The 26,187-nt window shown below is 39.2% G+C and overlaps 1 protein-coding gene across 5 annotated transcripts in view; it reads right to left on the reverse strand.

The window, feature by feature from the left end:
• Nucleotides 1-26,187, reverse strand: part of CTNNA2 (catenin alpha 2) — a 1,127,693-nt gene that overhangs the window by 219,264 nt on the left and 882,242 nt on the right. For all 5 annotated transcript variants that reach the window (XM_036931099.2, XM_036931097.2, XM_057497052.1 and 2 more), the window contains one exon: nucleotides 22,555-22,635. In XM_036931099.2, coding sequence (XP_036786994.2) covers nucleotides 22,555-22,635 — 81 coding nt within the window. The remainder of the gene's footprint in view (nucleotides 1-22,554; nucleotides 22,636-26,187) is intronic.

The following is a 26,187-nucleotide window of genomic DNA, read 5'->3' on the forward strand; positions in this document are numbered from 1 at the left end:
TATTATATCATTTGCACAGATGCTCAACTAAGAGCTTTACATATTATATTGTTTAATCCCCACAACAACACGGTAAGAGAGGAACTATTATGCCAGTCTTTCAAGTGAAGAAAATGGGACTTAGGAAAGCTAAATAATTTGCCTGCAGTCATAAGGTACCAAGTGGCAGAGCTGATAGTGAGAAGGACTGAAGGGAACAGGGCAGTGAACACTTGGGCTGTCATAGCTGTCTTCCTGGATAACACCTCACATGAAGAAGAAACTACTGGAGTGTAATCAAAATTGAAATTGACAAGGACAAAGAGATAAAACAAAGAAAAGGTCCAGATAAAGTTGGGAATAAGAGCAGAGCCAGGCTGTCTCACCAATCAAGCCACCATGTTTTTTAATATCACAAAAAGTAACAACAGGGAAAGCTCTGTGAAGTCAAAAGAGCTATCTGCATTGAACCTCTCTAAATCACCAGTGAAGACTGAGTTTACATAAAAATGAGCAACTTAAGGGGATTAAGAGGTACAAACTTGCTGTTATAAAAAAAAAAATGTAATGGGGATGTAATGTACAACATAGGGTATATAGCCAATAATATTGTGATAGCTTTAGATGGTGAAGGTAACTACACTTATTGTGGGGATCATTTTGTAATGTATAAAAATGTTAATTACCATAATGTCCATCTGAAATAACATATCATATGTCAATTATTTCAGTTTCTAAAAAAAGTTATCAAGGTCAAAACTCTATGAAATTATTATAAGAAAAATGAGAATAAGGAATATAATACCATCCCTACATACTCTGAAAACATACCAGAAAGATATGTCAGAAAAAAAGATTAATATTGTAATACACTATTTCAAATAAATTAAAATGTACTAAGAAAATGATACTAGATATGAAAGAAAGACATAAATTAGAAAAATAAAAGATCATAGAATTAGGTCATGTAACTCCAGAAAAAAATGTAAGGGTCAAAAAAAAAAACATTTTGAGAAAGAAGACTAAATAAGAACATATAAACCCAAGAGCAAATGCAGGAGAAATAAAAAGGGAAAAGAAGGAAAATTTTTAAAATCCATAATAAATTTTTTTTAAAGTGATAAAAACATACCTGAGAAAAGATGATAAATATTGAAATATTGAAATAGGCTAAGAAAATTTAGTATACTATCAGAGGTCTCTGAAGAAGAAAATCTAAGCAAGAAACAGAATGCATACTAAGTTTCAACTCTTGAAAACTTTCAAATATACATATATATAAACCATATCCTGAAATATCATGTACCAGAGAAGACTGACCCATACTGTCAAGCAAGATAACTGGATTGTAAGGAAAAAAGGTGGGGGGAAATCCTTACTCATTTATAGAAACAGAGCATGTGACTTTTAAAGGAAGGGAAGAAAATGTGAGCTAAGAATTTTATAACCAACAAAACTGATTTTCAAGGATTATAAGGCACAGAACAAATCTGATCAATATGCAAAAGCCATAAAATATTTTCATGAGACTTTGTTGGGATATCTGATAGAGAATGAGATTTAACCACCAAAATAACTAGAAAAACATCAAGATAAGAACCAGAAATAAGCATTAGATATATACTTACTTATAGAATTAAGAATATATGTTAGTTAAATGAGAAAGTAAAATACAAAATGTTTGTATATTCTGGCAATGAAGACAAAGTACAGTATTGGTAAAAATGAAAAGAGAAAGTGAATAGGATATATAAAAAGATTGTAACTGATATATGTCATTTTAATTATAGTGGTAATACAAATATTGTTATTTATTTATTTATATAATATTGAATATTTTTTGTGCTTAGAGGTAGACTAAAGCAAATGATTACTTTTGAGAGTTTATTTCTCATCTCCTGTGCCCTTGTTAATGAGGAGTATTGGTGTGGAAGAAAGATGTACTATAGGAGAGATTTAGGAAAAACCCTAATATCCTAACTGTGGAGTAGAAACATCAATATGAAAACATAATATTTTATATTGAAAACACACACACAATTTCCCTAATGAAAGAGTATAAAAACAATGAAGAGCCCAAAAGCAATGAACATCTTAAAATATAACTTTCCACTGAAAAAAAAAAGCTTCTTGGAGAAATGGTTGATTCCAGGTAGTTTGAGGCTGGAAATACACAAATAAGCCTAAAATATCTTGTCATCCAGATAGCAAAGAGCTATCACTAGGGTCAGGTAAAAATAACTGAGGAGGCTCCTGCCTGGCCACAGATTAGACAATTTGAACTTCACAAAGGGTAAAGTTCCAGTAGATTGAAACTCATGAAATATTCAAATATATTTAAATTAAAGAGTTTCTAATGATTCAAAAAAAAAAGAAAGAAAAATACAATTGGTCACCAGAGGATGACAAAGAACCAATTCATTTATCTTGAAAGAATCAGGAATATACATTACCTTTCCTATATGAACTGAAATTCTTGATAATGAGGAAAGAGTCTATTTATAACCTTATTCCACTTAATAAATGAAAATAAAATGATAGCACATCATCAACTTGCAACCTTTAAAAAATTGAAAAATGTAAGAATTGACATCAGTGGTTGAAAACATCACAGTAAAGAGACAACCAGACATTATGTGCCTTTTGATGAAATGGCATGATCTCAATTACAGTGTTGCCAAAAGGATCAAGCCTGAAACTGGTAGAGGCTGAGGATCCCTCTGGTGATTTGCAGAAAATACGGAGGACAGAATAACATATGGAGCTGCCCCACACATACCTAATCAGCAAAATGCAAACTGCGGGAAACTTACAATACAAGCAGTCCAGGCTCTTCAACAGATGGATTATAAGCAAAAGAATGAAATGGAAGGGGATGTGATAGATTAAGAGAATAAAAGACATATCCCCAAATATGAGCAAAACTAAACTATATCATCTGCAGATACACATTAGGATGATAAAACCACAAAGAAACATAATGAAGTGAACACCTGAAAAGTCAGGAATTGGTTACTCCTACAGGGAGGCAGGGGGCACACAGAGGAAATCTTAGGGAGGCTGGAAGAATTCTATTTCTTGAACTGGGTACTGGTTACAAGAGCATCTGCATAATAATTTAATAAACTATATTTTTACTATTTATAGATTTCTATATCCCTCCTTTATTTTATATTAAATATAAAAAATATTTTATTATTTAAAAATATTTCTTATGGACATTCCCCATGTTCTCTTACATTTCTATCTGGGTAGAATACAGATGGGACAACCAAGGTGGCCTAGGAAGCCGTGACTGAGAATGGCAGGCGATCCGCAACACACACAAGCCCCCAAAATCAACCTGGCCCCTTGAATACATGGAGGACAGCTTCCCAGCGTCCTGTCCATGGCCAGTATCATTACATAATTTAAATAATTAAGAATGTAATCTATTGTGTTGGAGCCTTTGCATGTTTTGAAGTTTATTAGTTACAGTAGTTGGTCTGCCCTAACTTAACAAGAACACATCAAAACAGATCACTTTTTGCTTTTTCCTGCCAGCCTGCCTTCTTTCCTGCCCTAGATCCTTCCTACCTAAAGGGTGAACCACAGCCCAGGATAACTGTTATTTCCTGGGAGCTTGTTAGAAATGCAAACCCCAGCCCCATCCCAGACCTGCATTTCAATAAGAATCTGCATTTCTATAAGACGCCTAGGTAATTTCTTTGCAGTGTAAAGTTTGAGGAGCACTGCTCTAGAAGGCCTATTGCATGAGTCAAGTTTTTACTTACAAGCATTAGAAACTAATTCTGGCAGATTTAAGCAGAAGAGCTATCCTGTTAGGTCAAAGAAGGGAGAGAACTCAGAAATGTTAGGACACTTTATGTCATTAGTTTTTGATTCCAAGTCTTAGGCAAATGTACCTACTTTTTATCTGAGTGAAATACAGACCCACACACCAGGTCATGTGTCAACACACAGTTGCAAGGGGGAAGGAGGAAGGTACTGGGAGGAAAGTGTTCTGTGAAAACAAGTGTTCAGGCCATTTTAGCTTCTTATACCAAAATTCATACAATGAGGAATTCCCCAAACACACGAAGGGAATTCAAATTTGACTCAAAAACATTATGCCAATAAAGAATAGATCTGGTAGAACAATAAGCCAGATACTCAAGCACGGTTGGAAGATGGAAAAATATATACATTTATAGGGATTAATTAAAGGAAAAGCATTGTCTATTGAGAACAAGATTAGAAACTATAGACTAGGACAGGAATGGCAAGTATGCTACATTTCATTTCTATGCCTACACCAGACATGAGTAATCACAGAATTCCTTTATGCTGAGCTTAAATACTAGTTCATAATCCTTCTCAGCAGAGTGTTTCAGGTAGCTACTGCTAATCAATCCTATTTCTCCTAAAAGATGAAAGCTTTCTTTCTCTGCTGAAACTTCCCTGCAATTTAAGTCTCTTTGCATGCCAATCTTCACACAGAATTATCTGTGTGTATTTGAGCAATCCAGGGCGATCTTGACTCAGAATTAAAAGTTAACACCCAAATCTAGGCTGGTATGATGATATTTAACAAATATCTGACCATTTAACATCTGTCTTGTCATTGCAAAAGATGTTTAGAAAAATTCTGTTAAGAATAACAGCATTAGCTTCTCCACTACAATGATGTAAGACATACCGATCAAGGTCAAATTCGGGATAGAGGGTGATTGTAAAAGGGCTCAAAACTTTGAAGTATAAGTCTTTCCATGGGTATGGCTGCTCCAGGCTTTTCATGATTACTGACATAGTTTGCCGTATTTCCTTAAGCTTTCGGGTGTAATTGTTATTAAAAATGAAAAATCAAAGCAACAAAATGTCTGGGTCAGGAGCCATATAGCCTAGGGGGTTTGACAAAAATTGAGCCTCATTAAGCCAGGCAAATTTTAGTCAGACTGAAGGTCAATTAAGGCAATCAGTCAGGGCAGCAATCCACCCAAAGCCACTTTAATAAGCTAAGGTGCCATCAGTGTGCACAGTTCAGTAGTAATGACAGCACTGTTCATTGTCTGGGCTGGGGTAGGGGCCAATGTGGAAGGGGAGCAGAGCCCTATCTATGAAGCTTGTGGAAGAGAGAGCACTTAGAGGATAATCACTGTTTTTGCTCTATTTTGTTTTCTTTATAAGAGAAACAGAAAATTCTTTGATCATTCTATTCATTATCCTGACGGCACTGACTACTTTCTAGGAAGCAAAAACATTTTAATTGGGGGTACCAAGCTTATTTCCTTAATGGATCCAATTACTTCTACGACAGTCAGGTTTCATGCTTTCCTTCATGTCCTCCCTCCCCACCGCCTCCACCCCCCCAACCCAGGTCAGGCTCTACTGGTTCAATTCAAAGTCTAACTGGCATCATCAGTGACACCTATATGCATGGTCCCACTAGCAAACAGTTGATGGTTTAGTTTAGCCAGATAAATGGTCTTTGACATCTACATTTCCCCCAGAAGTGCTGATACAGTAGGGGTAAGAGTTAAAAGATGACTTCATGATGGAGCAAGGAGCACTGAAGCAAACTTAGATAACTGTAATTGATTTGCTGCATTAATGACCTCATTCTTCACCTTTCCTTATATCCATGCCCATTGCCATGGAACTCTACAGAGCCTGCCCTCTCTGGCTCTGGGCTAGACCATGAGGCATGCTTAGAGCCAGAGGATGTTGGCCATAGTGACACATTCAGGGGTTTGAAAGGGTTATTCACTACTGGGCAAAGATAAAAATGGAGGACTCATGGTTTAACATATATCCAGTGCAAATATGTATGCAGCGGACATACTTTATCATATGTAACTATCTTTTTATAACTTATTGGTCAAATTGTCTTAAAATGATAAATTGTGAGATTCTCAACAAAGGCTCAAGCCAAGGGAAATAAGACTCTGCGCAGAAATACTGGGATCCACTTTCCCTTCTTTGAGATGGTAATTATGGTATGTAGAAAATCTGTAAGCCAGGCGGAAGCAGACCGAGGTTAGCAGGATCTGCTTTATTATAGAGAGATCTTTGAAAGCTGTAGATGAAGGTTAGTACTCTGACAACCTAGCATTTGAGATTTTATGCTCATACTTAAGAGTTTTAGCATCGAACCATATTCCTCCTAAAACTATTACATAGTCCATGAGCACAGGTACATCCAGAATTGGGAGCCAGAGTCCTCAGCAGCCAGGACCGGGGACACCTTGAACTTGGTATTATCCAGCAAGCTCAGGGACTCATAAATACTGCCTTCATTAGCTCATTGGCCCTGTGATTTGTGTCCCTGATGAATAGGGGAACATTATTTGACCCCTCCAGTAAACAGGCAATGTAATTCCTCTGTAAATTGACTATTAGAACGGTTTAAATGTCCTTGCCTACAAGCTGAAAGGCATAGTTAACACTTTTTACATAAGCCAGAAGACCAAAATTTAGCTATCAATCAAACAGGGCAAAAAGGAATGACTTGACAAAAATCATTCGTTAAGTGTGACAGGAGTCAAGAACACAAGGCTTTCTTCCAACTGTTTAAATGTATGTGCGACAAGGGAATATTAATTACATAAGACAAGACATTTAAAGATATTAGCTCAGCACCACCAGTCTATTTTACCCAATTAAGGCTATTCATCAATGTAAATAACTGCATTTTCTTCCTCAAACCAAAAGGAGTGCAGTTCCTTATTTCATGGGAGGGCAGAGTGATAAAAGGGGAGACACAGGTTACCTCACAAACTTGAGAAGAGAAATAACCCATCTGTAAAAACCATCTCAAATGACCAAAATACTGTTTGCCTCTAGAATGGGACATGAGGAGTATATGATGCACATTGAGCCATCTTCAAATACATACTGCACAAGTGGTCTGCACCAAGTCAAAATACCCACATCCATTTGAGGAATATGAAACAGTTCCCTAAAAAAGACATTACAAGAAAAAAAAAAATGGCTCTCCCTAGCCAACTAGAATCGTAGGAGCTTAAACTTGCATGAGACCTTGAAGGTTGCATGTTCAATTTTATTCCACCCAATAAAAGGATATCTCTGTGACACTTTTTAATGAATATGTTCTTTTAATTTCAGCTTTATTGAGGTATAACTGACAAATAAAACTAACTTGAAGTGTACAGAGGTGACTTGGTATATGTACACACTGTGAAAGGATTCCCATTGTTTAATCAACATAAGCATCACCTCACAGATTTTTTGTGTGTGCAAGACCATGTAAGTCCTACTCTCTTAGCAAATTTCAATTTTATAAAAGTATTTTCAACTATAGTCACCATGTGTTACTTTATTCATCTTAAAGGTGAAGGTTTGCACCCTTTTACCAACCTCTTCTTATTTTCCCCATACCCCAACCCCTTGCAATCAGTTTTCTGCTCTCTATTTCTGTAAGTCTTACTTTTAAGATTCCACATACAAGTGGTGACATGCAGTATTTGTCTTTCTCTGTTTGGTTTATTTCATTAAGCATAATGCCCTCAAAGTCCATCCACGTCACCAGTGGCAGGATTTCCTTCTTTCTCATGGCTGAATAATATTCCATTGTAAACATATATTGCATCTTTATCCACTCATCTGTTGATGGACTCTTAGGCTGTTTCCGTATCTTGGCTATTTTGAATAATGTTGCAGTGATTATGGGAGAGCAAATATCTATTCAATATCCAGTTTTCATTTCCTTTGGATATATACCCAGAGTGGGCCTGCTGGATCATATGGCAGTCCTATCTTTAATTTTCTGAGGAATCTCCATATTGTTTGCCATAGTGGCTATGGCAGTTTAATATTCCACTAATAGAGCACAAAGGTTCCCTTTTCTCTACATCCACACTGCATCTGTTATCCCTTTTATTTTTGACGACAGCCATTCTAACTGGTGTGAAGTGAGATCTCACTGTGGTTTTCATTTGCATTTCTGTGACGCTGAGCACCTTTTCATTTACCTGTTGACCGTTTTTATGTTTTCTTTGGAAGAATGACTATTTAGGCCTTCTGCCCATTTTTTAATTGCATGTTTTTATAATTGGGTTGTCTGAGTTCCTGATGTATTTTGGATATTAATCCCTTATCAGATATATGACTTACAAATATTTTCTCATTTAGTAGGTTGTCTTTTCATTTTTTTGATTGTTTCCTTTGCTGTGGAGACACTTTTTAGTTTGATACAGTACTGCTTGCTTATTTTTGCTTTTGTTGTCTTTCCACAGAATCATTGCCAAAAACCGATGTCCTTTTCTCCTTTAAAGGTTCTCTGAGGAATTTTCTACCCCTCCATCAGGACAAACATACTTTCAAACACTCAATTTGTTTTGAATCAATTTGTTATGATTTCAGGTCTTACAATCAAGTCTTTAATTCCTTTTGAGTTGCTTTTTGTATATGGTATACAACAAGAGTCCAGTTTCATTCTTTTGTATGGGGCTGTCCCGTTTTCCTAACACCATTTACTGAAGAGGCTATCCTTTCTCATTGCATATTCTTGGTTCTAGATGTTTATTCTTGAAAAACTAATAAAGGTTTTTAATTATTTGTCTACAATTATGCATTTCAAAAACTTTTCGTGATTGCAAAGGGTAAAACAAAGGATCCATAAAGAAAGATTTACACAGATGCTGCACTATTATTAAGGATATTTAAATGTTATACCAAAGAAAAAAAATGAGAGTAAATACACAAGAAATATAATGGAGTAGACAGTAATGCAATCAGCTCAGAGGAAGCAGGAAACTTTTTAAAAAGAATAGTAAGAATCTCAGAGGGAAAAATATGCTTTATTTCTTTCTTACTTCATTCTACTCTCTTTACTTAGGGGTTATCTTCATCCATGCAGTTCTGCTACTAGCATTTGAGGAGCTCCTGGTGCACCAAATACTATGTTTGGCCAGGGATACAGAAAAACCCAGACAAACCAGCTACACTCATCTATTACTAGAAACTCCCCTACCGTCTCGATTCCCAATTACTAACAAAGCTATAGTGATTAACCTGCCCACATACATACCTGACTCACCTCATCAATGATACTCCTAGAGTCAAGCATGAATTCTTCCTGCTAAATGTTTTGGAGGCTGGCCTAAAGGACACTAAAGAAAGTCCAGATGTGTTTCATTTCCTTCACATCATAGTACTTAAGAATTTTTTCTCCTTTAAAGGTTCTCTGAGGAATTTTCTACCCCTCCATCAGGACAAACATACTTTCAAATACTCAACTTGTTAGCCCATAAGATTTGGCATTTGAAAAGGGTAGGTTTTTAGGTAGCAAAGAGGAAGGTGGAAAAGACATTTGTAGTATAACTACCTTGCTCAGATCCCTTAAGCTCAGACTGATTTTTCTGCATATTTGGAAGGTTTACTCAGTCTTTGTCTGCTTTTTGCCACTAATAATAATCCTGTACATGTTTCATTTTTATAGCTGGCAGAGAACTTTCCTAGACATTATTTCATTTGACCTTCCTTACAATGTCATTGTAGGGGTGAGAGGTACAGTTTGCAGGGAGAGAATCATTTTCTTTGTTGATTAGGAAATGGAGGGCCCACTGGTTACACATGGCAAATGCCACAGTCAGGTCTTCTGATTCCAAGAACAGTGTTATTTTTATTTAAGGACCATGAGTTTATAAGTCTGGGCATCCCAACTGGACAAAGTTCATCTTGTTCTCATCCTTCACTTCCACACTACTCAACCACTCCCAGCATTATGTTCCCTCCAGATTCACTTACCACAGAGGGCATCTAAGTTTAGATGCCTGAATATTTCACTCTACTTATCTAATATCTGCCATCGATTAAGTGGCATTAAATGAACACAAGCTGCTTGAATACAGCATGAGAGAGTCAAGTATTGCATGAGATAAATTCATCCCAAGAAGAAATGCTGCTCAAAAGATGTGACCCTCCCACAACTGCACTGACAACTGGAAGATACCATCACTGACTGGATGGACCTGACGGCAGGCGAACAGCAGAAGCCTATAAAAAATGTACGCTTATAGTTACCAAAGGGAAAGGGACTGCAAGGATGGATGGGAAGGGAGGGAAGGGGGGAAAGGGGCATTACAATTAGTAGACATAATGTGTGCGGGGGGCACGGGGAAGGCTGTACAACACAGAGAAGACAAGTAGTGATTCTATAGCATCTTACTATGCTGATGGACAGTGACTGTAATGGGGTATGTGGTGGGGACTTGATAATGGGGGGAGTCTAGTAACCATAATGTTGCTCATATAATTGTAGATCAATGATACCAAAAAAAAAATATGTACAGTTAGAGTTTGAAGCAAGATACATAGAACAACTCTCTAAAACCATATTTCTTTCTGGTAGGGTGAATCCTACACACCTGCCAAAGTGCAATAGGATTTGTACCAGGCAATCATCCGACACCCTATTTTTCATATTTCCTGCTATTTCACATACAGCACAAGTCTTGTGGGCATGAGAAGAATCTGCCATCACTAAGACAAGAGTGCCTGGGAAGACCTCAGCTCAGAGCTCACACTTCCCACTCCAGGTGTCAGATGAGTACCACTTCAGTTCACTTGAGCACAATGGGAAACTTGGGGAAATAAGATGTTATTGGGTAAGGGAAGGGGGATGATGGGCACTTAATTGTAGGTGCAGATGTCACTTATAAGTGAACCTCTGAAGCTGCTGACCATTTACGGTCATTAAGGAGCCCATCACATTTTCTAAAATGGAGAACCATTCACCACGCTCCCCTGCTCTATTCTAATTATGGATAACCGTGTGCCTCTGAGCTAACTTCGGTCTCCAGAGTTCTGCACCGTATGCCACACTTCCTCACTTTCTGTCTTTAACTATTGCACAGTGTTGCACTTCCAACAGCTGCTGAATGTCTCCCTAGAGGGGCTTCATTTCAGATGGAGGCCTAATGATTGCTTCACATTTCCAAGTTTGTGGAAATCCTATAAAATAGCTGGTGTTATTGCTGTTTAAGGGAGAGGCAGGAGACAGTCAGATTTAAAGTCCCTCCACTTTTCCGGGAATCTGGACTCCTACACCGTATTTGTTTCATCTCTAACAGACTTACTCCTAATGCATAGATTGGCCTGCTCTTCCTATTTGGGGCTGGGCAGTATGTATTTGAGCCTTTGCAGCCAGTTGGTCTGTACCACCACCAGTCACTGGTACCCTTGTAGTGATGAAGCTGACAAGACGCTTTTATTCATGTGAACAGGCTAGAGGGCCATATTTGGGCCATGTGGAGTAGTTTCAGCACCTGCTCTAGATGGTCTCATCAATGGATTCTAGTCTTACAGCCCTCTCACTCTGTCCATGTTACTATGTCGCATCACTACTATAATTCTCCGGATATTTCAAGCTCCGTTCACCCGCTGCTCACAGAGCATCTGCAGGACCCAGCAGCTACCTGCTTACAGAGAGAACTGAGGAGGCTAGAGACGGCCTCTGAGAGCCCCCGTGCGGCCCATATGACTGACAGGTGACCAGTTTACTTTTCTCCTTCCTTCACTTCATGCTCCATTGGAAAATACGTTATTCCAGGGATCTCTAAGCAATTCCTTTTCAAAGAATGAAGAGGAAACATTAAATATAAGAACAGAAACCATAGGTTTTTCCTAAAACTTCTGTGGCTTCTGGGAGTGTCTGTCAGGGCTGCCTGGCCTGCTGCTTGATAGAGGTGCTCTGACCTGGACCAGACTCCAAATTCTGATGTTTCCTCCTAATTTGGTAGAAGTGCTAAGGGTGCTTCTACACACTAGCCAAACACACAGGGCATGCACCCAGAAAGCGCCAGGCAAGCTGGTTGCTATGGTAATATACAGACAAAATGACTCCTTGATCAGTCACAAGTGATCTTCTTTCAACTACTGATTATGGCATCTATAGATACAGCCTCAGGGCCCGGTTGATCTGAGTCTTCCAAATTCCGAGGAGGCACTGAGAGAACTCTGCTCAGCCAGGCATGCTTCATTAGTGCTGACTTCTTCCTGCCCCTGAAACTCGGCTCCCTCCCTCTCCCATGCCCAACTGCCCAGAACCCCCAGCTTGGCAGGACCAAAGGGGCTTTGCAGCTTTTCAGCCACCCTCTTGACAGCTGCAAGTTGAACTACAGCTATTTAAGGCAGTCTGATCCTTGCTGAAAAATTGAAGGAATCGAATAAAAATATAGCAGTTCTGCTCTTAACAGGTAACAGGATTGATACACTTCAGACAGCCTAAGGAACTGTGGAATGAGAGAGAAGGGAGCTGAGACTGGTTATGTACCCAAACTTCTGACAAGCACTCCTGATTGGATCAGATGGAAAATCCCCTCATCACCAAAGGACACATGGTTCTTCTTTAATCCTGGAATGCTAGGGCACAATTCATTCAACCGTCTCTCACTGAAAACACCAGGCAGGTTTGCTAGTCTTCTGATCTGCATTTCATCAGATATCCCCCCAGCTAAAATGAGTCCTTTACTTTTTCCCCCTAGGACTAATTAGAAAAATAATGATCAGAATCTCATTCATAGTTTAGTGTCTTGCATGGGGCTAGACACAGACACAGATGGCTAAAGGAAGAAAAAAATGGTGATTATATTAAACCAGAAGCCTACCTACTGTTATGATTACTATTGAGAACCTCAAGACTCTTTATTAATTGATATTTAACCTTATATCTTCCCATTAAGGGACTTTAATAAAAGCTATAAACTAAGCCCAAAGTGTATCAACTTTAACAACTATGGTCGTGAAAAGGACAGGCTTCAGAGTCAGCCCCCTTGGGTTCTCTAACTTACAAGATCTGTATCAGTAAGAAATGTAATGTTAGTGTTGGAACTTCAATACTCTACTCTGTAAAAAAAAAAGTTTTTGCAGCAATGCCCCCTCTGCAGAATTGTAGGGAAACTAGATAAAATATTAAGGAAAGAATGGACACTAAACAAACGTCAACCTGTTTCAGTGGGCAGCTCTGCTTTTGAGGCCTTCACGCAAAACCAGCTGCAAATGGGAGTATTGCAGCAGCTAGCCAGACAGGAGAGCGAAGGGGGAGGGGGCTTTGGCCAGCGTTTGCATTTGGTTAAATGCTTGCTTACATTCTACACGTTCTGTGTAAACTGTTCTTTCAGGATGTGGAGTGAGAATATAGGTAACAGACTGGCCTAAACCAGCTAATTCTAACATGGAGGAGGAATGACCCAAACTTCACTCCAAAATCCATTAACAGTAAACATCCACCTACCTCCCCACGCTGTGACAGTTGCAATAGGGACCAAACAAACAGTCAGAAAACCGCCGCTGCCCAGCATGGGACGGTAGAGCCTGAACTCCAGGATGACTCCATCTGTCCCCTTTGGAACTAAACTCACTCAGTGAATATTCATCTTCCTTCATATACAAAGGGTCCCCATTGTTCTCTGTGCAATCCCCTCTGGGTCTGCCCTTGCCCAGCTCTCTGGGGTGTACCCTCTCCTTCTCCAAACAAATTCTTAATGCTCCATGACTTTTCTGTGTCCTTTCTTGAATTCTTTCTCATGAGGAGACCAAGGACCTGTCTCTGGTAACAGGACCAATGATTCCATGATAGAGAGTGTTGGCTATCCAGTTGCTGAAGGGTAAGGAAGCATCAGAGGCTCAGCTCCTAAGCCTTCACAACGCTTAGCACTTGGAGCTCTGGAAAGACAAGCCAATTGGTTGTGAAACCACGAGCTCATATGCAATAACAGTCACTGTTCGTAGGTTGTTGGAACACTAAATAGAGTTCTTCACTGGTCCTTAAACGTAGGTAAAGCAGGAAAAAAACATCAATTTTGCAGCACAAAACCAGTGTCGGTGGTTGATGAGTACAAAATCACTCATCTTCACTCAATTTTGTAAGTATTAAAATTGTCCAGTAATGGTAGCAGCTGTTGGGTGAAGGGATAAGCTCCCATCTCTAGAACAGAGGCTGGCAGAGGGGTCCTTGAGGATGCTGAATAAAGGTCTTTTGCCTTGGGAAAACACCTGAGGGGCTCCTTCTACTTCTAGGAGTCTGTGAATGCATGACTGCTGAATCCATATCTTCTTTTTTAAGGGTAGTTGAGAAGTAAGCCTGGAATATATTTCTGCTTTCCATTCCTCTCTCTCTTTCTTTTCCCCAGCTTCTGCCCCTCCCCCAATGTTGGGGTAATTGAAAATCTTTATACACATATAACCATATAATCATCCTTTAGCTTCTAAAATAAGCTTTTAAAGAGAATGTATCCTTCTTTCTGAAGTTAAAGATAGGTGTGATTTCTCTCCCTCTCACTGGGGGATATTCTTTGTTGAGGCAATTAAATTTCCTAGATTTTTTTTTTTTCTGTATATGAGGGAAATTATCCATGCTCCAGCCTGACAAAAATACCTGTTTTGGGTACAGTTTCCTGAAATGTGCCACCATATGTGCATCAGTAAACATTATGTGTAGAGTAAATTAAACCGAGCCTTATAATTAGGCAGTAAGGAAATTACTGTAGACCTGAAAGAGTAAATCAGCAGTATTAAAATGCTCTCCACTTTCTCTGAAGCACTTCAGAGTGCCATAAAAAGCCGTGTCACTGTGATAAACATTGAGAAGAAATGCATTTGGAGCAAGACAACCTAAAAGACACCACAATTCAAACAGGTCTTCAAATCGGGAGTCCAAGGTGTCATCTCATAAAATTTAAAAGTCAGCCCTTTTGCCACTAATGTAGGGAAAAATAGAAAACCACCTGACATTGAGACTTGGAGGGGAAAGTTTCTCATACAGCAGGTACAGTCAAGACTTTACTAGATAAAAGCTCTGGAACAGAGCCAAGACTAAGGAAAGATTCACCTATCATAAACAAAACAGCAACATTGGAAATAAAGACAGGATCAGTAGGGCTAGTTTTTTCTTTTGCTTCAAGTTTCAATATGTCTCAGCACTTCCGTTACTGTTCCTGTGTTTATTTACAATTTGATAATTTGCTTCTAAGGGATTTTTTGCATTCATTTCAATTTTCTAAAATGCTGTATAAAATGCTATTTATCTTGATTACTGAGTTTCTGGGTGCTCCATAAAATCGTATTCCCGAAACTAGTGCCTCACTCAACTCCCCCTCATCCTGGTCCTGCCCAGAAAGCACAGATCTTGCAAACCCCCTCAATATGGCACAGTGAGCAATCAGACCATCCATTTCCAATTTTGGTCCATGGGAGATGAGGCTCAAGCATGGATTTCTCCCTCCCTTGAAAAAGGTATTAGATCTGTGATGTGGCAAAGTCCAGGAGAGGCCAAAAGGATTGGAAATGAGCACCTCAAGAGTCCTTAAAATTCCCCAGTGGACCACAGTATGGTCTAAAGGATTCCAGATCAGAAACAAAGGCAGTGGAATTCAAACCTGCTAGAACATCATAAATTACCTGGGAAGCTTATCACATTACAGAGTTTAAAGTGCCACCATATGTGTACATGAAATCAAAATCTCCCAAGAGCCGTATGTCTGCATTTCAACAGGTTTTTGAGTGGACTTTATTCTACAGCCAGCCCAGCAACAGGAGACTTCTGAGTTAAGGCCCAGATGCACTCTCTTAAAATGTAAATGGCCATTATTATCTCAGTATAAATGGACTTTTTATGTTAACAAAGCTACTCTTTAAAATAATGGAACCAGAGACATGAGAGTTTAACATGGAGGGAAGTTGAGGCTATTTCTTGAGAGGTATGACTGCATGCAGGGGATTCTTTGTTCTCTCAATATGTGTATGGTGCAAGCTTACTTTATTTTGGGCACTATGATGTGCCCTGAAGAAACAACCAATAATAAGATATGGGCATAGGCAAAAACACATAAAGGAATCAACTTGCAAAAAGAGTCATAATAAATGCCTAAATGCCTAGGAGCCTAAAATGCCTAGAAGCCTACTGGATGAACTCTATTTATAGGAATTTGATATGGTTGTGATGATGAGGTGACATTTAAGCTAATCCTTGCAGGAAAAACTGAATTATCCTGGAAGGGAAAACAAAAAACAAAAATCAACAAAATGAGGGAGAGAAGACATTCCCGAGAAGCAAAAGCCATGCAAAGGCAAGAGGATGTGGGAATGCAGGCTTATTCAAGCACAGTAGCTACAGGGAGATGAGGCTGGGAGGCTGGGGTCAAGGCCACTAGTTATAGGGCTCTGGCCATCATTTCTGTGAGAAGCAATTAAGCAGTTATCAACGGGAGTGGAGAGGAAGGGATGGACTCAACATTTATTTAGGAGAATGCCTGATGGGGACTTATGGGGTGTTGATGGGAGACGCTGCACAGGGCTGTTAAGTGCACACTTGGGTAGGGTGGGGGTGGGGTGAGGGTGCCATGCTTCCATGTCAAGCACAGGCTTAAAGATATCTTGGAAATTTCAGTCAGCCAAAGAGGATGAAGATTGGTCAAGGCCACATCAAGTAAATAGATGGATATTACAACCAGCATCACCTTCTGCACAATCTTCTACCCAAGGAAAAAGCGATGTTGAATTCCCTCCACCATCAACAGTGACAGGATCACAGAAGGCCCAGAGTGATGACATCCTAGAGCAAGCAGGCTCCCACCATGCTGGTGGTGACAGCAGGAGAGGCAGAGCCTGCAGGAAGACAACTCACTTTCTAAACTCCAGATTTATCCAGCCTCCTCAGGAAATGGGGGAGATAAAGAAATATCAGCTGCCCTGATGGAAATTTCCCCTGGGAAGACAGATGCCAAAAGCCATTTCAAGTAATAAAAGGTAACCTCCCCAAGGAAGGGTCAGCTAGAACAGATATATTTGGCCGTAAGCTGGCTGCAGTGATCCACTGAGTACATTGTCAGAATCAAGGCGATTTGCGGCTACCGTCAGCATACGAAACACCTCAGTTCAGGCCACAGAGGCAAACTGTTGACCACACTTTAAAATTATCTCCCTTTCAGTGACAGTTTTGGATAAGAAATGCCAACCTAGATATTGCTTCAAACGATGAATATGGGACAGTCTCATTTAATTGGGATGGGTGTTCTGAAATAAATGGTCTGATAAAAGAGTCCTTAAAACAAACAACTAAAATCCTTGGTGTTTAAATTATCATTGTTGAAAATTTTCCAAATTTTCATTTTTAGACCTAACCTACCTAAACCTACCTAAACTTAATAGCATTTCTCAAAAAGAGGATCCAATGAACCATAATAGCTGGAAATAATCCTACAGTGGATCTTCCAATGTCAGGGTCAAGATTCTTAATGACAATCTCATTGCCCAGACAGGAGAAGATGCTAGAGGCTGGACTAGATGTTCTTTTGATTGTGTTTCTGGACTCAGTCATTGCTATTTATCCTTGTCCTTCCCCCTCTGCCTGACTTCCTGGGCCTGTAGAAATTCACAGAAGAGAACAAATCAGCAGCTGAAGCCCCTGCTTAATTGAGTGTTTTCCTACTCATACATATATTATAGATCCCTCTGTTCAGTATAGGGTGCTGTTTGATGAATACTGAGCTACTGGACCCTTCCTATGATTTAGACTTGCTTGTGAGAAAGAGGTCAAGCTTGATGTCCTACACAAACTTGTGTTGATGTGTGAACAGTCAACCATATGCTAGTTCAGAGGAATACGTTAAACCACTAGATGACTGAGCAGTGTGTTCCTATGAGAAGAGCTTGCTCACAGTGACATTTTAAGAACTATTTCCAACTGATGAAACCATGTACTTTGAACTTGGCCTCATGATTGTTTTCTAGGAGATTAGTGAGTATGTGGTGGTCTGACTTTCAGGGCTGGTGTATCAGGGTTTCACTAAGGCAAAGGTAGCTTGGATACATAACCTGTGATCAAGGGGCAGGTCTCTTCTTCTGCCCTTCTCCTTCTTGACTTTTTGGTTCTGATCTTTGGTGTTTCTGATGCAGTTTGTATTCCTCTGTTGCTGAATTGCTTATGTTCTGTATTTCAAATCCCAATTACCGAATAATCATTTTCTGGTCTCCACACTTCTATGGCAGCATGGCAATCTGACCTAGGGACAAACTCCAAGGATTGTATCAGATTTGACATAGGTTTTCAGTGTGAAGAACACAAATCTTCACATTTGGAGGAAATTGGAATCTATTTTATAATTTCTTCATAGCCATATAGATAGCCTCATGTGCTCATGAGGGAAAACAGATTCAAGTCCAGAAATAAGTGCCTTTAAGAAGTTTTTTTTTTTTTTACAATGAATCTAAAAATAATTGTCCCCATCATGAGCAGGTGAAACAACAACAAAAAATAGAATGGCTTAAAATTCCTTTTTTTTTGGTAAATGTTTTGGAACGTCTATAATTCATACTTTGAGAAGCCAGCTACCTAAACCTAATAGTGTTTCTCAAAAAGAGGATCCAATGAACCATAATAGCTGGAAAGCTGAGGGACAAACAAGAACCATAGTTTTGACATTCACCACAGATTTTTCTTGTGTGTACATTATCGGTGCATTATTTCAGTTCATGTCCTCAACTGTAAAACGGGCATGGTGATTGTCTTTCCCATCTCACAGAGCAGGCACAAGGGTTAAATGCGGTCCACCATGGAGAGAAATTAAAACAGTGCTTGGCACACTTAAGGAATCAATACATGTCAGCTATAATTTTATATTTTGTGGACAGGAATTTTACAAGCTCTTGCTGATGACTGCTCACATTTACCCACAGTTCTTATATAAGGAGATGGGTCACAAAGGGGGTGACTGAGGAGACTCTTCAACTACATTTATTTCTTAGTGTTGGCAGATTATTCTTTGGTCCTATCTGGAGGCAAGGTCTTGATAAATCAACCTTTAAACATACCATACCATGACACATTTTGCTTATTTGTGTTTAATCCTTTGTTATATAATCCATTTGATTAAGTATACATCCCAGTGGAAAAGCATTCTATCCATGGTTTTTGTTGTCTCTTCAAAATGTTTTGATTTTAATAGCAAAACTGACACTTCTGTCAGGTTGACACTTACTGAATCTCATTGCTGGAATTATTGTGATGGCTATTAAGGGTAAAGGGATAAGAATTCGGCCTTTGATTGGCTTTGGGAATGAGACAGTTGCTAAGTTTAGTAATAATGTGTTTTATGATTATTATTTACTAGCTTTTCTTAGGGAAACACATGGGTCCTGATTTGCTTATAAACTTGGGGGAAAAAAGACGAACAGAAGGATGAAAGTAATAACCAGGATAAACCAGCATCCCTTTAGGCTTAGAGAAAATTAGGAGACCATGCCTAGAAGAGTTCACAGGTGGCCCGTAGAAGGCAGACACGGAGGAGCAGCTGGCAGACACTGACTGGGTCCTCTCTCAGGGACGGATAGACCATGTGGGCTACTAGGTACCCAGGTGGGGAGCCAGCCAAACGCTTTTGTTTTTGTCATGGTCTGACTCCAAGTCACAGCAGTGACATGAGCTCATACATGGGGCATACTGTGCCCACAGCTCTAAGATTAAAACATGATGCTTAAAGCTGGCAGTTTTATTCCCCTGAATCCATTTTTAATTCCAAGCAAAATACTCCTAAAAGGATTCTGCTCTGCCACTGCCCACTCTCATGGGTTTAACTGGCAAGATGGTTCTGTGCCAACCACTTTAAAATAACACTCTTGGGTTTCTGTGACCTTTTCCCAACTTCTGAATCCCCAGTTCTTTGGGAAATATTGCCTGAAGAAAGGGATTCTATTTACTTCAAAACCCTACTTAAATGGAAATCCTTTTTATTCAATTACTCTTGACTTTTTTCAAGTGCCTACAAGTTTTAGTCCACTTTATTTCATTAGGGAAGTCCAAGATAATGATCATGATTAACTTTATTTATTTTTAATTTGGTGACTAGAACTTTGCAAGACTCCAGGGTCACTGTCTGAAGGACATTGTCCAATCTTAGGACAATGAGGAAGAGGCAGGAGATGGAAAGAATGGGGACTTATACAAGTCACCAGAACTGTTTTTCTTTGATTTCAGTTTGTTTTTCCTTGCATGATTGAATTGCTCTATATATTGTAGAAAGGAATACATGTGCACAGGGAAGTGGGCATGGATAACTGAGCATTCTCATTTAGAATCTCTTTTAAACAAAGCTTGTCAGTAATTGGAAGAACAGAGAGTATTTCAGCACTTGCGAAACATCCACTTGAACACTAGCATTCACTGGGTCACACTAATAGGCACTATCAGAGACTCGGGTAAAACCTTGTTAATCCAATTAACTAACTACCCAAATGGAAGCTGAAGATCTACCTGAGCCAAGTTAATTAGTCCTTGCATATTCCATCTGCAGAAATGCTAGGCAGCTTCTGATTAAATCAGAGAAGCTTTTGTACCACTACAGGTGTACGTAGAAGAACAGAAGAGGTGGGAAGAAAGACAAAAATATCTCAACATATGGATAGGGATGGAACTGACAGATGGGGACCATCCTAGTTCTAGAAAGGCAGACTGGGGAAGAGAAAGATGTTTGAACCAAATTCAAGGATGTGTGTGAAATTATGCCATAACTGTTGGATCTTAATATCACGAAACAATTCTTTTTACCCTTATTCCTCTCAATCTTTAGGAAAAGCGAGCAGAAAAAAACAATCTTATGCCTGGTATGATTTCACATACTCCTTCCACTTCCATCCTAAAAGAAGCCCTCCAGGAGCTTGCCACCAAAGCATTTAAAATTACACCTTCAAATTTCATCACTATCTTCAGCAAAAAAGAGTCAACCATTTTCTGACCGTTGAAACACCAGAGTAAAAATTACTTCATCCATTTCCTCCTAAGAAGACTACAGGTGTGCTGGCCCCTAAATGTAAAAGAACAGTCCCTAAGTAAGACAAAGAGAGTGAGGAAGTGAGAAGACTCAGTTCATTAACTGTCGGATTGACAATCTAGTCAAAGGCCAGCCCTAGAGAATATGTCCTCTCATACTTTACAAAATCTCCTTATCAGGCGAGACAGGACCTCTGGCATAGGAAATGAATGGGGATTTCCTTTGGACTCATTCAATCTCATCAGCTCAAAGAGAGCTTACAGATCTAGCTTGGCTCCTTACTTTTGTAGATGAGAAAAGGAAACCTAAGAGATGAGGACCCCTAGTTGCACAGCCAGTTTAGTGACAGAGCTGGAGGTAAGACCTGGGCTCTCCAGTCACCTGATTCAATGTTTGCCATTAACACCAATCCCGATTCCTATTACCCACATCATTTCATATCAGATGAGGACTTCATATGAAGAAGTGTGTCTAAGAGGCCAAGGAGAAGCATATCTATTTAGTACTACTAAGGCCTAACAGGACACTGTTTTATTCTCCCAAATTTCAAGATAAAATACAAAGGAAATGCTTTCCTCCAAGGGCTTGTTAGCGGGGCAGTCAAACTGAAGTCTTCATATTTCAGAACTAACAGTGATATCTTCTAGAGGAGCCTAGCTCAAGTGTGTCTACACCTTCTGGTGATATCCTCAAGAGAGCTCCAAAACTCTTCAGCAGTAATCAGAATCGTGTCTTCCTCTCATGCAACTCATTTCTAATATGCTTCTTGGGCCATTCTTGCCCAAGCACTTTCTAATCTTGTCTAAATGCTTAGATGCATGCATGCCAGTCCAGCTATCCCAGCTGTATAATGTAAAGCTGGTATTGCCCTGGGACAGTGCTTGGACCTAGCTGACTAACATAACCCACACTTAATCAATAAGATGGGTATAGGCAAAAGCTACTGGTAGGAGATAGGGTGCCTCTCAGGCAGAAATTGAGAAAGGATTTTAATCGATTAAATCAAGCAATTAAAAAAAAGAATGATTCCTTTCACTACATAGCTAATATGATTTGGTCTCTAAAGTTAGGTTTCTTTGAAGTCAAAATAATGAAGTCAATGGTTGGTATAACTCTTCTAGAGAGAAAACACTACCAAAGAAAAAGTGGAACTCACCATGGAAACAGAAAATAAGGATGAAATACTATAGAGTTACTTATAGCACTTTCAAGATGAAAAGGGGTCCCGGCCAGAGATTCCTACCCACCCCCACTAAATGGACACATCATACTACTGACCCATTCAAATCATCCAACTTTCTTTGCTTTGGTTCTCTGCTTACCAAACAACCATCTGATAAGCAAACTTTCCCCTAGAGTTATGTCCACACTGGGTCAGAGAACTTAATGAGCACATTAGATGAAGGATTGTATTTCTCAATAATGATTAGCATTCTTATTTATTCACGTGATACACTGGAATTCATGATAAATAAGAACCAGCAGAAATCAGAGACTGGCTCTTTGCCTATCTGGATCTGCAAAACTGAAAACCAGAGGTACAAAGTAGTATACTCATCAAGTTTCCACCTAGGAAGACTGTCTCTGGGCAGCGAACACAGTGTTCCTTCCAAGGTCGTTTTCATCATCACACCTCTTGCAGCTGTCACATCTGTCTACTCAACTGACTCTACCTTGTTGAGAAGATGTTTCTGTGTATATGTAGATGTTCTAAAGAATAAGCAACCTGAACATCAGCTCTATGTTCCAAGAAAAAGACATTCTTGGAAACCACCTCTAAGTAACATGCACTTAAAAATGAAAACAGTACCTGTCTCCTTAGATCTCGTGTTTTCTTGGTCATCTTATCAATTGCAATGTTTAGAGGATCTCCTTTTTCTTTCCTTCCAGTCTATTAAGAGAAGAGAAATAATTTCTGGTTTAGAAATGCAATGTTAGAGACATTAAAACTTAACCAAAAATTCAGAAACACACTTGAGTTGTAGAGTCCAAGCAATTAAAAAAAGAAAGATGCATTTCAATACATAGGTAATATGACTTGGTGTCTAAAGTTAGTTTCTCTGAAGTCAAAATAAAAACTGATAAAAATCAACATATTCTCAGGATGGTTACACCTATGTCCTTATCAACTCCATGTGAGTCTACATTATCTCCCATTCTACAGACATTTAATGATTAACTAAATACAACAAGGATGTTTTGTTTTTGCCTTTAAATAAAAATGGTTTGTGCTTCTCCATTACATAAGCGTACTTCTGAATAGAAGATGACTGAGATGATTAAAACTAAATTAGGAAAGAAATTTAGGGTAAACCATCAGAATTCAGAATTTCATACCAATATGTTGCAGACCATATTGTAAGTTCTGTATCAAAATCAAAAGAGATACTGTACTAGTAAATAGAGTGCTTTTAATCTCTGTTCTGTCATGCAATGAAATGCTAAACATGATAATAAGGAACCCACAGCTTGAGGTCATGAGGAAAACTTCCTGTACACTGCAACAGAAAGAAGTAAAGGTAAAAAAAAAAAAGTCTTCTTTAATAAATTATTAACTTGAAGAGTTTCACTGAATTGTTTCTTTTTCTTCTCTTTTGCTTGCTATTTTTTTTTGATAGCTGTAGTAAAACAATTAAAACCAAACAAAACAGAATCTCCATTATATTTTTAAAACCACAATGGCAATAATAAGGTTCTCATGGGTAAAAGTTCCACAAACATTATGGATGGTATTATCTTCCCTTTAAGACACAATTGTTTTCAAAAGCTTTGTCAAATCTTTTAAATTACCTAAACTTTAGTCAAATACGCTGTGGATTTATTTATGATCCTAGTAGCAGGCCAATTCTTGTTCAATAATCGGTCTCTGTAAAATCATGTAAGTCTCTGCAGTAATTTGTGTATATGATGAAATGAGATCCCAGGTCATAAATTGTGTGTAACAGAATTATGTGTTCTGACGATCCACTGAAATTACCATATGATGGGTTTCTAAATATTCTCTTCCAAAGACAAAATCCTGGATACATAAAGCTGATGCATACACATCAAATCTGCATATAGTTATACATAAAAGTCACTTTTTTCTGAAATTTGCTTAATTAACCATTTTTTCTTTTTCTGAAAAAATGTCTGATATGGAACCCTGTACGGTTTTCACTAAAAAGTCAAACCTAGGGTGTATGTGTGCATATTTTTAATTACCTAAAATCCTACAAACTCCCATCATACCTTTTCACTTTCTAAACTCATATTTTGACCCTTAGATGTATACATTGTACTTTGTAAACAGAAAGAGTTTAAAATAAAGTGGCTAACATTTTACAACTTTAAAATATCAGTATATGAAGAGCTCCAGCAAAGCAGAAGTATACGAAGAACAATGTGCCACTTTATCCTTTGAGGAAAGCTGGTTACAGAGCAAGTGTGCCTTCAGTGTCCCACCTTTCCGTACCCAGGTGGGCCACAGGGTAGCCACCAGAACTGGTTCTCTCCTCTATGTTTTTTCTCCTCACAAACAGGATGCCTCCCATCAAAATACAGGGTGTTTTTCCTGAAGTCTGGACCATGATCATTCTGAGAAGCACTGATTTCCCATGCCCTTTCTACTTATGAGAGTAATAAAAACTTACTTTGAAAAATTAACAGTTATGAGTTTGGTTTAAAGTGTGGCTGTGAGGGAAGGAGGCCAGATCACTCAACTTTCCAAGGTTAAAAAAAAAAATTGAAAACAGAGGATTAAAGATGGCGGCGTGAGGGATGAGACAGAGAACTCCTCCCAAAACAACATATAATACTGAAATATAGTTAATAAAACTATTCCTGAAAGAGCAACAGGAAAGAAGATTGTGCCAGACTGCATACACCTGGAGAACAGAGCAGACTTCATGAAACAGAGTAACATACCAAAGCCTTGATTCGGGGACCCAGTCTCTTTCCCCACACCAGCTCACCACCAGGAGGAAGAGAAAGAGAGTGAGAAGGGGGTGGAAACCTAAGACTGCTGAACACCCAGACCTGGAGATCTGCTTTGGGAGCAGAAACCTACATTGCATGGTGCTCTGGAGATTAGTGGGGTTGGAAAGCTAAGACAGGTAGAACACTTGTAAAGACTAAGATTCCAGTTGTTTGTGGAGGACAGGGACCCACATCCAGCTGCTCTGGGAAAAAGGAAAACTGGTCAGTCTGAGAGGCTTCCTAGAAGCAAGAAGGCTTCTGAAGGGGTGGGGTTTGCACAGAGCTTGCTGCTCGGGAGAAGGGACAGGTGGACAAAGTTGTCTGGGCATGCTCTGCTCAGCAGGTTGGGAACTTTCAGGAGCTTCAGGCACTCCATCCCTCTGGCTGGCTACTCAGCTCCGAGGTCCCCCACTGTGATATGCAGCCTGCTGAGCCTTCCCCCTGGCCTGCTGGTACTGGCTCGCAAACAGGCAGTCCTTGCCCTGGCATCAGGTCAGCCAGAGAGAGGTCCAGGATACAGCAGCTACAGATGCAAAGTGCAGAGGCTTCCACATGTGTGCTCGGCCCAATGGTTCTAACAGAGGAGACAGGCACTGGAGCCGGGAAGCAGGAAACAGCTCTTTCTTCCACCCAGGCACCAGCGCCGCTCCCCTGAAACCTCCAACATCACTCCAGGGGCTGAGCAGCACCAGAGACTACAGCTTCTAGGCACTAGAGGGTGCCACATACAAATATGAAATGACAAAGGAACCTGGCTCAAACCCAAATCTCACAGACACTAGAAAAAGGCCCAAGTGAAACTGAACTCACCAGTCTTCCTGAAAGAGTGCTTAAAATAAAAACAATAAACATGCTCATGGAAGTACAGAAAAATATTCAAGAACTCAGGGATGAATTTAGGATGGAGATTCAATCATTAAGAAATTTAGTATCTGAAATTAAACATACAATGGAGAGATTTAAAAGCAGACTAGATGTAGTAGAAGAGACAGTAAATGGAATAGAAATTAGAGAAGAGGAACACAAAGAAGCTGAGGCAGAGAGAGATAAAAGGATCTCTAGGAATGAAAGAATATTGAGTCAACTGTGTGACCAATCCAAAAGGAACAATATTCGCATTATAGGGGTACCAGAAGAAGAAGAGAGAGAAAAAGGGATAGAAAATGTCATTGAGGAGGTAATTGCTGAAAACTTCCCCAATCTGGGGAAGGAGATAGTCTCTTAGGCCATGGAGGAGCACAGATATCCCAACACAAGTGACCCAAGGAAGACAACACCAAGACATATAATAATTAAAATGGCAAAGATCAAGGATAAGGACAGATTTTTAAAAGCAGCTAGAGAGAGAAAAAAGATCACATACAAAGGAAAGCCCATCAGAATATCATCAGACTTCTCAACAGAAACCTTACAGGACAGGAGTGACATGATATATTTAATGCAATGAAAGAGAAGGGCCTAGAACCAAGTATACTTCACCCAACAA

The sequence above is a fragment of the Manis pentadactyla genome, chromosome 2 (assembly GCF_030020395.1).
Source record: "Manis pentadactyla isolate mManPen7 chromosome 2, mManPen7.hap1, whole genome shotgun sequence".
In the NCBI taxonomy this organism is placed as follows: domain Eukaryota; kingdom Metazoa; phylum Chordata; class Mammalia; order Pholidota; family Manidae; genus Manis; species Manis pentadactyla.